Source organism: Myotis brandtii, unplaced genomic scaffold (assembly GCF_000412655.1).
Source record: "Myotis brandtii unplaced genomic scaffold, ASM41265v1 scaffold274, whole genome shotgun sequence".
Lineage (NCBI taxonomy): Eukaryota > Metazoa > Chordata > Mammalia > Chiroptera > Vespertilionidae > Myotis > Myotis brandtii.
The window spans coordinates 1810148-1824992 of record NW_005360425.1 but is presented as its reverse complement, the minus strand read 5'-3'; the positions used below and the strand labels follow the sequence as shown (position 1 = coordinate 1824992).

The 14845-nt window shown below is 37.4% G+C and overlaps 1 protein-coding gene across 3 annotated transcripts in view; it reads right to left on the bottom strand.

Annotated features, from left to right (window-relative positions):
• The window catches only part of AGO3 (argonaute RISC catalytic component 3), a 96339-nt gene that overhangs the window by 15602 nt on the left and 65892 nt on the right, over window positions 1–14845 (bottom strand). For all 3 annotated transcript variants that reach the window (XM_005868582.2, XM_005868583.2, XM_014541535.1), the window contains 5 exons: window positions 10416–10600; window positions 5289–5448; window positions 3872–3962; window positions 1227–1421; window positions 771–905 (listed from right to left, as the gene is read on the bottom strand). In XM_005868582.2, the coding sequence (XP_005868644.1) occupies window positions 771–905; window positions 1227–1421; window positions 3872–3962; window positions 5289–5448; window positions 10416–10600 (766 nt within the window). The remainder of the gene's footprint in view (window positions 1–770; window positions 906–1226; window positions 1422–3871; window positions 3963–5288; window positions 5449–10415; window positions 10601–14845) is intronic.

The window sequence follows — 14845 nt, the reverse complement described above, 5'->3', positions numbered from 1 at the left end:
GGGGGGTTAAGGGCAGAGGGTGGGGTGGGAACCAGGTAGAGGGGAGCTATGGGGGGGAAAAGAGGAACAACTGTAATAATCTGTACAATAAAGATTAAAAATAAATAAATTCTATTTCACCTTAAAAAAAATACAGAAGTGAATTTTAAAGGAGGCATTGTTTAAAAGTTAGTTTGCAAGAATTTCCACTAATCACTCTAGACCAGCCGTGGGCAAACTACGGCCCGTTTGAAATGAATAAAACTAAAAAAAAAAAAAAGACCGTACCCTTTTATGTAATGATGTTTACTTTGGATTTATATTAGTTCACACAAACACTCCATCCATGCTTTTGTTCCGGCCCTCCGGTCCAGTTTAAGAACCCATTGTGGCCCTCGAGTCAAAAAGTTTGCCCACCCCTGCTCTAGACAATCCCTCGCTTTTAAAAAAGTTAATTTTTACAAGATATTTTAAAAGAGAATGTACCTTTTTTCTTTTGAACATTTAAGGGACATACAAATAGGAAGGAAAAATTTAAAATTATGAGTTTCTTCACAACAAAAAAAAGTATTAATGGGATTTTGAACATTTGGAATGTTACTAGAATTTCTAAAGTTAAAAATTTTAAATAATTAACCTAATTTTGATGCTTCTATACTCATAATCTGCTTTGCTGAAATCTACTACTATGTATTAGAAACTTTGCTGTTGGCAAAGAGTCTTTGTTAAGTGCTCTACAAACTATGTTAGATAAGCCTGGCTTATGTTAGTATTACAAAAGATGTGATTACCCTTTCTGTCCGATCAGCACAAAATAATCGAGTGTGATGTCTCTTCTGAACTACAATGTAGGTTATTCCAGGTTGATAGTCTTTCTCCAAACTGATACAGGCTTCTCGAATTGCTAGTAGTTCATAATATAATACCTAGAGAAGATGAAATGGAAAGACTTGACATAGCCATTCTCTTACACAGACTTCAAAGTAAGATAATTATTTAGTCTCAGTATTTCTTAATGTCATCACTTACAGCTAAATATACCTCTTTATTTCATCTTAATTATTATCAGAGCATGGTCTTAATAATCAAGGCTTATACATCCATAGTAAACATTTTAAAAGGAAGCATCAAATTTTGATTTTGGGAACTCTCAACTTAATTAAGGTTTCTAACTTCAGAACTAGACACCATATTATATACACAGTATTTGATTTAACCACAGTATGATGAGATCCCAGGCAACCAACCTGCCTAAACTGTCCCTCTGAAACACCATCCCGATAGAAGATGATACGAGTAGGTTTGAATCGAGTTGACTTATAAAATTGAATGAGAAGTTCTCGGACCATGGAGGCCAAGTCCTGGATGATCTCCTGTCGGGGTCTCTGAACTCGTACTGTAGCACAGTATCTGCTTGGGTGGGCATCCATACTACCTACAACCTAAGTTGGAAAAGTAAAGAAAAATAGAAAATTAAGATAATCAAGACTACATGATTATGAATTTACTGCAATTAAAAAAACTGAAAGAAAGTACATGGATTTCATTTAAATTTGTATTTTACTATAACCTTACTATTTACCATTGTTCATTTGGAGGGTAATAAAAAACAGATAATTCCCAGTGAAGAACAGAATAAAAGACCCAGTATAGGGTCAAAAATTATTTTCCTATAAGAAAGACTGCACTTTACATTTAACAATTAGATTCTAATTTTGAGATGTCGCTGGTACCTAATGATTAGTAAGGGGAAAAAAGAGACAAAAAGACGTACATAAAGAGAATAAGAGAAAGAAGATAAGTAAAAAAAGAGGAACCATGAAAACCCTTGATTTCTCTTTATATCTTTTACACTTTAGCAAACCACCCCAGAAGCCATACTGAAGACTCTGGCATCATCTTAGGACTGCTATGCTTTATAAATTTTAAAAGAATTTTACTTCTATTACTGCAATGTCCTAGACCAGAAGGCTTGAATCCATGGTCAAGTATTCCTGCATTGTATTTGTGTTTTTTGTCTGGTCCTAAGAGAAGCTAATCTTGGTTTTGAGAGTAGCTATCTGAATTTTCTATGTTGTGTCTTGTTTAATACTGTTATGTGTTTGGAGCAGAGGGAACTTTGAAGCATGAACTTGTAAGTTCACCGTGACTATAGTCACTTACAGACCTACTGAAGCATGATCTCTGGAACCTGAATATTTTAAAAATGTTTAAACATCATTCTAGGCTGCGAACCAGCTTATGGTAACTGTGCCTCCAGCTTCTCTCTCTTCCAGGGTAGTAGTTATACCAAAGTCATGCTTCAAAAATGGAACTCTGCAGTGCACTCAATGTTCAATGCAGCATTATTTACAGTAGCCAAGACATGGAAACAACATGTCCATCAATGGATGAATGTTACTATCATTTTCAAAGATAAGTAAGGTTTATTGGATTGTTAAAACTTCAAATTTATGTAAAGATTATTATACTAGATAATAAAAAATATAAAAAATCTTACAGTTTAATTTCTAAAATTCATTAAGTATGCCTAAAATATGTTCACATTTTCAAAAAAAAAATTTTTTTTTAATGTTCTAATGTAAGAATTTGCATTCACTCAAAATGTTGGTAGTTGTTAAAATCAAGTAATGTGCCCTAACTGGTTTGGCTCAGTGGATAGAGTGTCGGCCGGCGGACTGAAGGGTCCCAGCTTCAATTCCAGTCAAGGGCATGTACCTTGGTTGCGGGCACATCCCCGTAGGGGGTGTGCAGGAGGCAGCTGATCGATGTTTCTCTCTCATCCATGTTTCTAACTCTCTATCCCTCTCCCTTCCTCTCTGTAAAAAATCAATAAAAAATATATTTAAAAAAAATCAAGTAATGTTCAAGTTGGGTAAAATATCATATGGCTTTCTCTAGTTTAAGAAATACACTTAAAAGAATGGACACGGAAAAATTATAAGTATAGAAGTGGGCAAACCTATAGTAGGCAGATGTTAAAAGTAGGACTAAAACAAAGAATTTAGGTCAAAGTATTAAACTGGATAAAGGTGGGAGATATTTATATTGAAAAAAGTGCAACCCACCAATCTTATATGTAATGCATCTTTCTGCATCAAAGACAGTACTGAAATATGTAAGCAAACTTTTTGAATTACAAAGTAACTGAAATATACAATCATGGAGAAGTCAAATAGACAAATTAAAGTAGGAAATAAATTAAAGATTTGAGCAATATCATTAATAAACTTGATTTAATAGCTATATATGGAACTTGTAGCCCTCAAACCAGAGCAAAATCATTCTTCTCAAAAAATCCAAAGAACCTATGAAAGTTGACTTTCTCTCTATCCTATATAATAAAAGAGTAATATGCAAATCAACTGAACGGTGGAATGACCAGTCGCTATGACACGCACTGACCACCAGGGGGCAGATGCTCAATGCAGGAGCTGCCCCCTGGTGGTCAGTGCGCTTCCACAGGGGGAACGCCACTCAGCCAAAAGCCGGCTCACAGCTGGCCAGCGCAGCGGTGGTAGCGGGAGCCTCTCCCACCTCTGTGGCAGTCCTAAGGATGACCGACTGACAGCTTAAGCCTGCTCCCCAAGCCATCAGTTGGACATCCCCCAATAGCTCCTGGGCAGCCAGAGGGATGTCTAACTGCCAGCTTAGGCCCGATCCCCCGGGGAGTGGGCCTAAATTGGCAGGTGGACATCCCTTGAGGGGTCCCGGACTGCGAGAGAGCACAGGCCGGGTTGAAGGACCCTCTTGAGTGCACGAATTTTCGTGCACCGGGCCTCTAGTATATTTATAAAAGTGGTTTCAAAGAAAATATCATTAAAATTAAAAAAGTTGAAATCAAATGATCCTTTAAACTTTAGATAAGATAAATCTGCTTAATGATACTCACAGCAGCAATAGAAGGCTTCTTTCCATCACCAGCTGGTGGATGAGTGACATCTGCTCCCAAAAAGATCACTGGTTGCTGGAACACAGAAGGTCTTAAACACATTTTTTAAAAGAGTTAGATAATTCATTTTTTTCATTATCCATTTATCTGTTTCACACTACTGTAACGCAACTGCAAGTTGCTGACACAGCACAGAGAAGGTCCTATATAGACAGCTTCATAGGTCTGAAATACTGACAGCTTTATTCTCTTAGTTCATGAATCTCTGGCCAATGAAGTAAAAGCTGTCCCAGTGGGTCTATCCAATGTCTTATTCAGAGCAGTTTTTTGCCTTAAGTAGTGGTGATGGTGGTTGCAAAGGGAAACTGCTGCCAGCATTCTTCATAATAAGCATAAAATGCTAGACTTCCTCATATTAATCCACCATTTTGTATCAATCTTTCTTTAATGTACTTATATTTTAAGCTTATGTACTTATATTTTAAGCTAAAGAGATTTCTCAAGGCAAAAAAAGATAATTAACTATACACTAAGAGGGATTATGGGAGTTTACTACTCTTCCTCCCATGGCCAAAAATATAAATTTGAGTAACATATAATTAACAGTTATAAAGTAGTTAGTTCATTTTATCTCTGCAACTATATCCTTCAAGTGATTATTCCTTAGTTCTTGGGCTTGTTGATAACATTCTATATTCATCTCACTTATGAATCTCATCTCATATTTAATAGGAATAGGAAGTAGAGGCAGCAAGGAAAAATAGGGAAAAAGAGCTTTATGTCAAACACACATCCTTATTATAATGCTTATCTGTGTGCATACTGGTCAAGATATTTAAAAAAGCCCAAGCCGCTTCAACTATTAAAAGACACCTGCTGTTCAATTCTCCAAATAACAGTCTCTTCCCCAGCACCTGTTTCTAGGTCATTAGTCTCATACTTCCTTAGAGCTTAGATATGATGGCGATCCACAGTAACATCCATTGTCCCACTGACTGCAGCAGGGGTTGATATACTTTCTTAACTGATAAAATGAATTGACATCCTCCTTGCCCATCCCCCCACCATCCATTCTTCCCTCATTTCCTCAGTAAGTAGGCTTATGACATAAGTTGTAGATGACTAGCAAATAATAAGAAAATTCTGGGCTCTCCAGTAAGAAATAAAGCTCTCTATACTTTTTAGATAGGCAAGTAGTATTTTGCATACTAAGTGAAAATGGAAGTGGGAGGGGATTTTTAAAAGGAAATTTCTTAATCTTGCTAATCCAAACTCTTTTAATTTTTTGCCAAAATGTCTCCTCATCTCCCATGGCAGGATTCATCAAAGCTGTTTCTAAACAGATTTTAGATGTGACAATATATAGAAAAAATTAAGCTAAAAAACAATATTTTATCAAGCGATTGGCTTCACTTACCTTTGATGAGGTACAAGAATATTATTGATCCCTCCGAGTTTAACATTTATCTTTAGGCACAGATTTGAGAGAGTTTGGGGGGATGTTTTTATTACATTCTTGACTTGAACACACTGTGTAGCCATACCCAAAAGGGTATCTCCTACACGTTTCACCTCCGCTATGGAACAAATGCAGATACCTCTAGTTAGAAAAAAGGCTGAAAATCACTGTATTTCTCCCCTTTAAATACATTACTGTATTACAGGGCACCAAAATTACACCAACACTAAAACAATGCTGTTAAAACTTAATGTATACAGACAGTCCTCGGGTTATGTCGGACTCGACGTACGTTGTTTTGTGGTTACGTCGCCATCTTCCATTTATTTATAAAAAAAAAAAAGTTCCGTTATTTTGACATATGTACATATGTGCTTTATGTTTTTTATTATTTATTTACCACAAGTAAAGGTCAGGAATTGTTTTCTTTCTTTTAAATTTTTTTTTTTACTGTTTCACTTCATTACTGCTGTGTATGTGCTCCATGTGAGTGACGTAGGTGCTTACGACGACTTACGGCGAAAATCGCGTTACGTTGCGCCGTAGGAACAGATCTCCAATATAACCCGAACACCTACTGTATTGCTTTGAAGATCAGCTTAAGCATTTACTGATAATTTTTTCGACTGTTTTCTTCTTTGTGTACTAGTAAAAAAGTTTATTTTTATAATCCTGAAAACACTATAACCACAATAACTGATAAACCATGCAGAGAAAAATATAATACATAATCCCTTGTTAGCATTTTACTGTATTCTCTTCAGTAATTTTCTCATTTATATGATTTTAATGCAGTTATAATCCTGATATATTTACAGCTTTCAATCCTATTCTCCAAGATTTAATTTAAAAAATACAGAGAGACTACAGTGTAAAGAATAAAAGGCCCCTGTTCATTTCCCTCTCTCTGCCATTATAACTACCACAAAGAGTTCAGTGTACTTAACTTCTTACACAAAACACATGGGAAGCATTCTAAAATAAAAATTGAGAACACACTATACATTCTATTTTGCAACTTGTTATTTTCACTTAATAATACAGTATGTTCTGAATCTCAATATATAGGTTGCAGTTATCCTGTTTTTAAATGCCATGAGGTATCTGACCATTCACACACTGATATATTTTTAGCTTATTTAAGTTCTCATTATTTCAAATGATTCTGTGGATAGTATCCTTGTATATTTATTTTTGTTTGGATGTGTAACTATAGCCTCAGAATAAATTTCTACAAGTAGAACTGAGAGTTAAAGGTATATATATTTAACATTTTTAAACATGCTAACAAACTGCCCTCCTTAAATACTTATTCATTCATTCAACAAATATTTAATGTGCACCTAATCCATGCTAGTACTGTGCAAGGCTCTGGATATATACAATAGTGAGTTAATAGAGACACTGTTCCTGTCCTCACAAAGCTTATAGTGTAGTCAGAGAAACAGGCATTAATTAATTAAAACCCATAGACCTGTACAAAACAAAGAATGAACCTTAACAAACTGTGGACAATATGTTAATAATAATTTATCAATATTGGTTCATTAAAAGTACCACACCAAGATAGTATTAATAATAGCGAAAACTATGTGCAGGGGAGGGGAGGTATATAGGAGCTTTATATTATCTACTCAATTTGTCTCTAAATCTAAAACTGTTCTAGAAAATAAAATCTAGTTCTTTTCCTCCCTGGCTCCTTGAAGATCAGTCGCCATCATAAATGACACAGTAACTATTTGGACCAGGAAGTTCATGACCAACAAACTACTTCAGCGTAAACAAACGGTCACTGACATCCTTCACCCTGGGAAGGCAACAGCATCTAAGACAGATATTTGGAATAAACTAGTCAAAATGTATAAGACCATACCAAATGCCATCTTAGTGTTTGGATTCAGAGTCGATTTTAGAGGCGGCAAGGCAACTGGCTTTGGCATGATTTACGATTCTATAGATTTGCAGGACATGGCCTATATGAGAAGAAGATGCTCTGCCTCTTTAGTCATTAAAGAAATACGAGCCCTCGCCAATTTGGTTCAGTGGATAGAGCATCGGCCTGCAGACTGAAGGTCTGAGGTTCGATTCCAGTCAAGGGCATTTGTTTTTGTTTTATGTCTTGTGTCATTTTTTTAGTTTATTAAGTTTTTTTCTTACTGATTTTATAAATTCTTTTAGTTTAAACCCTTCTGTATTTTGTCACAACTTAAATATATTTTTAATTTCATAATCATCATTTTAAATCACTGTATAATATTTCATCAACATACTATAACTTACCCATTTAAAACCAATTCTTAAGTTTTTAAATGTCATTACAAAAGTTTTGTGCATGGAGATTTTTCTTTCTTTTGAACACATTTTAGAATTAGAAATACTGAATTGTAGACTAAAAACACATTTTATATTTTTTTTATGAGAATGATGCTATCAATTTCTACATTCCCTGCATACTCACAAGTACTAGGTATTATAATATTTAAATACTAGAGGCCTGGTGCACGACATTTGTGCACTGGGGGGGTGGGGGGGGAGGGTGAAGAGTCTCACCGCCCGGACTGCGCCCTCTTGCAGTCCAGGACCCCTTAGGGGATTGTCCGCCTACCGGCTTAAGCCCGATCCCTCCTTACTGCCCACCTGCAGCAGAGGCGGGAGAGGCTTCGCCACCACCGCTGCACTAGCCAGCAGTGAGCCCAGCTTCTGGCTGAGCGGCATTCCCCTGGTGGGAGCGCTCTGATCATCAGGGGGCAGCTCTTGCGTTGAGTGCCTGTCCCCTGGTGGTCAGTGCGTGTCATAGGTGACCAGTCGTTCCGCCGTTTGGTCAATTTGCATATTATGCTTTTATTATAGAGGATATTTGCTAATTTAGTAGCATACAATTTTTCTTTTTCTTTTTTAAACTTTTTACTTACTGATTTTAGTGGGAGGAGAAAAAAAATGTCAATTTGTTGTTCCACTTATTTATGCATTCATTGGTTGATTCTTGTATGTGCCCTGACCAGGGATCAAACCTGCAACCTTGGCATATCAGGACAATGTTCTAACCAGCTTAGCTACCAGGCCAGGGCTAAATTTTTAAATTTTTAAAATTAATTTGTACTTTACTGGTGAAAACTAACGTTTTCTTATATATTTAGTTGTTTTGTTTTTTTCTTGAGAAATTTTGGTTTATATTCCTTGCACATTAATTTAAAAGAATATAATAACTTTTTCCTTTGTTGAACACAATAAAATTTATATAAATATTTTAACTAATAATAAACTAGACTTTTATTGTCTCTATTTGCTGCAAATATTTTTCACTTTCTATTGGTTTCCTTTTGATTTTAGTTACACATTTGTGACATACAGGAATTTTAATTTTTATGTAGTCAAATCTAATAATTTTCCTTTGTGAATTCCATCATTTCTAAGCTTAACTGATTATACTCCATTCAGTAGTTTGAAAATTATACTTTGTGTTTTTCCATAATTCAATGATTTATATTTAACTTATTAATCTCACAAAAGTTTAATTGGTTTATAATAAAATAGCTAAACTTTACTGAGTTTTTACTATAAGTGTTTCTTCCAGGTCATTTACATATGAAAATTTATCTAATCCTTACAACTACCTTGTAGGGATTAGTTATTAACATCACAATTTACAGATAAGAAAACTAAGGTTTAAGTAACTTACCCAGATCACACAAAGGTACTATATCTGGCAGCACCTGGGTATTAAGCAGCACAGTCTAACTCCAGATCCATAGTTTGACTCCATAACCACTATATTATACTGATAATCAAGTGATCAATGGCATTTAAAATTTTTTTTTTTAGAGAGAGAAAGGAAGGGAGAGGGAGATCAATAGCATTTTTAATGATTCTTCCTTTAACCATTGTTTTTATTTGTTGTTGTTGAATTGAACATATCAAGATTTTATTGACATACTAGAGGCCCGGTGCACGAAATTCAGGTCCCTCAGCCTGGCCTGCACCCTCTCACAATCCGGGACTGCTGGCTCCTAACCGCTCACCTGCCTGCCCGCCCGATCGCCCCTAACCACCTCAGCCTGCCTGCCCGATCGCCCCTAACCGCTCTCCCCTGCCGGCCTAATCGCCCCTAACTGCTCCCCTGCCAACCTCATCACCCCTAACCACCTCTGCCTCAGCCCCCATCACCGTGGCTTTGTCCGGAAGGAGGACCGGATGACAGGAAGATGTCCGGTCTATCTGGTCTAATTAGCATATTACCCTTTTATTAGTATAGATAATAAAACAAAATATGAAGTTTAGAACTGGATCACTTAACCCTTTCTCTTCTTATTTCCTCCCAGTTTAAAATGCTTCCATCTCTTGATAGCCAGCATTCTCTTAGATCTGCAGTTGGGCTCAACGCATTCAAGCCTCAGCACAATCTTCTTGTAGTTTTAGCCTTTTTTGCACAAAATTGGTTTAGTCTGCCCACCATAGCCACTGTGCTTTCCGTCATAATGCCGCTTTCCCTGCACATAACAGAGAATCCTTGCCCTTCTTGTACTATGTGGTAACCCTGTGGGGTTGATGCTTGCCACACTTCTGACAGAATGTCCGGTGGGTTTTAGGAATGTTCACCATGTTTGCGAGAGCGCTATCGGCAGGGAAAGCTTAACCACTGTTTTTTTTTTTTTTTTTTAAATATATTTTATTGATTTTTTACATAGAGGACGGGAGAGAGATAGATAGTTAGAAACATCGATGGGAGAGAAACATCGATCAGCTGCCTCCTGCACATCTCCTACTGGGGATGTGCCCGCAACCCAGGTAGATGCCCTTGACTGGAATTGAACCTGGGACCTTTCAGTCTGCAGGCCGACGCTCTATCCACTGAGCCAAACCGGTTTTGGCTAACCACTGTTTTATAATGCCTGCTTTAACTACCAAAATTCTTTTCACCAGGTCTCTTCATAGACAAATCTACTGATTTGACTTTTTAAAATAACAATACATGGTTTTAAACACTGTAAGCTATAACATTTTTGCAAGTTTTAGGATATGTTTTAGCATCATTCTAAAAGGAACATCATATACTTGAGGAAAAATGCAATCTTAAGGTATTCTTACCATATACTGGCGTCTTCCCTGGCAAGATGACAATAATGAGCTGTAGTCCAGAGTACGTGTTCTTGAGATGCCGGAACATGGGCTCCACGCTGTCTGCCCCCTGCGCATATTTGCAAAAGCAAGGCTGGCCCTGGATGGGCATTCCTGCATCTTTAGAAATCTTACGCAACTGGTCCGTAAAACCCCTAGAAGGAGCAATCACTAAATATAAAACATTTGTCTAATCATCAATACCTACAAAGTAGTAATAGAAAGTTTGGGAAGGGAATGGAGAATGAAGCAAAGATTAATGTGCTCCATAAATGAAGAGGTCACCACACTATTGATGTTTAGGACAATGTGGGTCAGTAATCTATTTTGCAAACTAACACTACTATACAGTTGTGTAGCATTTTGTAGTTTACAAAGGGCATTAGTAATAAATGTGCTGATTAAGAGCTCAGCTCTAGAGTTACCATGAGAGGTTCTAATCCCAGTTCTGTTACTTACTAGCTTTGAAATTTTAGGCAATTTTTTTCAGTTTCTTTCATTTGTAAAATTATTACTTCCAGGATAGAGTTGGTGTGCAAATAAAATGAGATAATACACGCAAAGCACTTAGTACACTGCCCAAGACATGGTAAGATCTTGATAAATTTAAGTTACTGTACATTTTCTAAATTGATCAAGATTCATAAGAAAGAGGTAGGTCATGAAAAAAGAAGTGGTAGGTCAGGTATTATTCCCATTTTATAGGTCAGGAAACAGTTTCAGAGACATTAAGTATTTGGCCAAAGTCAAATGATTAAATTACAGAGTCAGAACTCTGACCTAGTCCAGACTTTCCTTCCATATTAGCTTTCTCAGAAAAGATTAAATAAGAAAAATGAAACCAATACTTAAAAACAAATGAGGTAGGCAGCACTTTTAAGTATTTTTACCCACACTGAAAAAAACAAACAAAAGACGAATAATTTCATATTCAACCAAAATTCTCCATTTAGCTTAGGATAAATGAATAGTGATGTCGAGGTTTAACAATAACTTTATTTGTTTTAAAAACACATAAGGTCCTAAGTCAAGGATCTCAGTTATCGTTGATGAAAAACACTCTGATTCCATGAGGGCAGAGATAAGGTTTGTAGGAATTCCCTTCTTCTTCTTGAAAAAAAATTGGAGGATTTTTCTTTGGTCTCTAGAGGTCACGTAAAATAATCATAGCATTGTAGTTAAACTGTCCTTATGACATTTTACTTGAAAGCAAGGGGATAAAAACTTTAGAGAAAAATATAGTAAGTGAACCTTAACACATACATTTAGATATATGGAGCCAATAAAAAGGAGTGAACAGAATTAAATAATTTTTTTTATTTTTCACATAAGGAAACAAGGTAAATTCTGATTTGACTTGGGTAAATTGGTCTCTAAATCACTCAAGAACTATTCGTTAGGGGGGCGAGGGCATGAGTGGGGGGGATGGGGGGTCATGTGGGGATAAGAACACATATGTAATAACTTAATCAATGAAAAATTAAAAAACAAACAAAAAAACAACAACAACAAAAAGAATTATTCGTTATGGGCATACTTTATAGGCTCTATTAATGGAGATTTAAATTAGATACCAATCATTTTATTAAGAAAATTAGATTCTAGAGGGAAGATAAATTTAAATAAATAATTATAATTTTTACACAGAAAGTGACAAGTGTAAATAAAGATATTAATAAATTCGTATGTTTAGAGTTAAGAGATTATTTCCAGAGTCACAAATGACAGAAGATTGAATAGCATTTATTTATTTATTCTTTCTTTTTACCCTTACCCAAGGACATGGTTTTTTGTTTTTTAAAAATTGATTTTGGAGAGAGAACCTAGACACAGAACCTAGAAACAGAACCTAGCGAGAGAACCTGGCTGAAGAACCCAAAGACAGAACCTAGCGACAGAACCTAGCGAGAGAACATGGCAAAAGATCCTGGAAAGAACCTGGCTACAGAACTTTGCTGGAGATCCAAGACAGAACCTGGCTGGAGAATCTAGCGAGACAACGTGGCAAGAGAACCTGGACAGAACCTGGCTGGAGATCCTGGCTAGAGGAACCTGGCTATGCTGATCCACTGAATGCTGGCCCTGTGTCCTTCCTTCTTCGCCGACTCTGTCCACACCTTTGGGGACCCCTGGACCTGCTGGGGCTGGACCCCAGCACAAGATGACACTCCAACTGACTGAGCCACACCAGCCAGCGCAAAGTTTAAACTTTCTTCAAGCACCTTCATTTAATTGGCAATTAAATAAGCAAAGTATAAAAAAAAAATTGATTTTGGAATGAGAGAGAGAGAGCAAGAGAGAAAATCTATGTGAGAAATGTTGATCCAGGGATGGAATCCAAACTAGGTATGTGCCTGACCGGGAAATTGAACCTGAAACCTTCTGGTGTGTGGGATGATGCTCCAACCAACTGAGCCACCTGGCCAGGGCAGATTGAATAGTATTTAGATGAGCAGAGATAGTAAAGAGTAGCATAAGTGGAAATGGAAAACAATGCCAGGGAGATATAAGAAATGCAGTGCTTCAGTTTTCTGTCCAAATATGTGAAAATGAAATGACTTCAGAGGCAGGTGAATTATTTAAAATGTCATACTGAGTTTTAATGTTATTCTTTGTCAAAGAGAAGTCTAAAAGTTTTGGAATGGGGTTAGTCACAAGAGGAATTGGCACTCTTTCACAACAGCACAGCTCCTCAAAGAAAAGTGACAGCAGAAGCCCCTGAGACTGCTAAAGGCCCAAAGACCTGAGAGTCCCAAATGAGAGGAGACAGAGAAGAAGTCAATATGATAAAAAGAAACATGGAAGGCAAGAATGGAGAGAAGGTCAGAAATAAGTCATTGTGCCCTAGCCAGTTTGGCTCACTGGTTAGAGCTTTGGCCTACGGACTGAAGGGTTCAATTCCCGGGCAAGGGCACGTACCTCGGTTGCAGGCTCGATCCCCGGCTCCAGTTGGGGCGCATGGGAAAGGCAACCAATCGATGCTGTCTCTCTCACATCCATGTTTCTCTCTGTCTCTCTGCTCCCTTTCAACTCTCTCTAAAAAAATGGAAAAAATATCCTTGGGTAAGGATTAACAACAACACCACAAAATTTAAAATAAAAAGCCTGGCTGGCGTGGCTCAGTGGTTGAGTGTTGATCTATGAACCAGGAGGTCACAATTCGATTCCTGGTCAGGGCACATGCCCAGGTTGTGGACTCGATCCCCAGTGTGGGGTGTGGAAGACATTGTGGATGGGATGTTTCTATCTCTCTCTCCCTCTCCCTTTCTCTCTGAAATTAAAAAAAAAAATTTTTTTTTAAAAAGTAGTCAACTGTATCTAATGCTGCACAAATTCTGAGAAAAATAATGGCGGAGACGAGACCATTAGAACTGATAAGAACAAAGATACTGGAGATCTTCCAGAAACCAGTTTCAGCAGAGCATTAAAATTTCTAGGAAGGAGAAAGAATGGAAGCCTTGGAAGCCTGAGAGAATAAGTTAGGTAAATTAAAAAACTGAAGATGTTTTTGTTTGTTTCAAATTTACTCATTCATTCATTATTTTTTTTACAGAGAGAGTGGAAGGGAGAGGGAGAGACAGAGTGAGAGAAACATCGATGTGAGAAAGACCCATTGATTGGTTGCTTCCTGTATGTGCCCTGACCAGGGCTGGGGATTGAGCCCTGGTACATGCCCTTGACCGGAATGGAACCCAGGACCCTTCAGTACGCAGGCTGATGCTCTATTTACTGAGCAAAACTGGCTAGGGCTATTATTATTTTTAATCCTCACCCAGGATTTTTTTCAATTGATTTTTTTTTAGAGAGAGTGGAGGAGAGGAGACAAACATCGATGTGAAAGAGATACATCGATTGGCTGCCTCCTGAATTCACCCCAACCAGAGCTGGGAGGGTTGAACCTACAATCGAGTATGTGCCCTTGACTGGGAATCTAACTGTAACCCTTCCGTCTGTGGGCCTATGCTCTAACCACTGAGCAACGAGCCAGGGCTTGTTTCTTACAAATTTATCTTTTTTTAAAAAATATTTTTTTTATTGATTTCAGAGAGGAAAGAAGTGAGAGAGAGAGAGAGAGAGAGAGAGAGAGAGAGAGAAAATCAATGATGAGAGAGAATCATTGATTGGCTGCCGTCTGTATGCCCCACACTGGGGATCGAGCCCACAACTGGGGCATGTGCCCTGACTGGGAATCGAACTGTGACCTCCTGGTTTATAGGTTGACGCTCAACCACTGAGCCATGCCGGCTGGGTGTTTCTTACAAATTTAAACAGAAGATTGGTGAGCACTTACAAATTGAGGGGAAAAATCTGGGGTAGAGGGAAAATGGTGGAGATGGAGGCCAAACTTTGAAAAGTAAGGAAGTGGAAATGAGGAGTTAAGCCACTCTTTTAAGGAACTC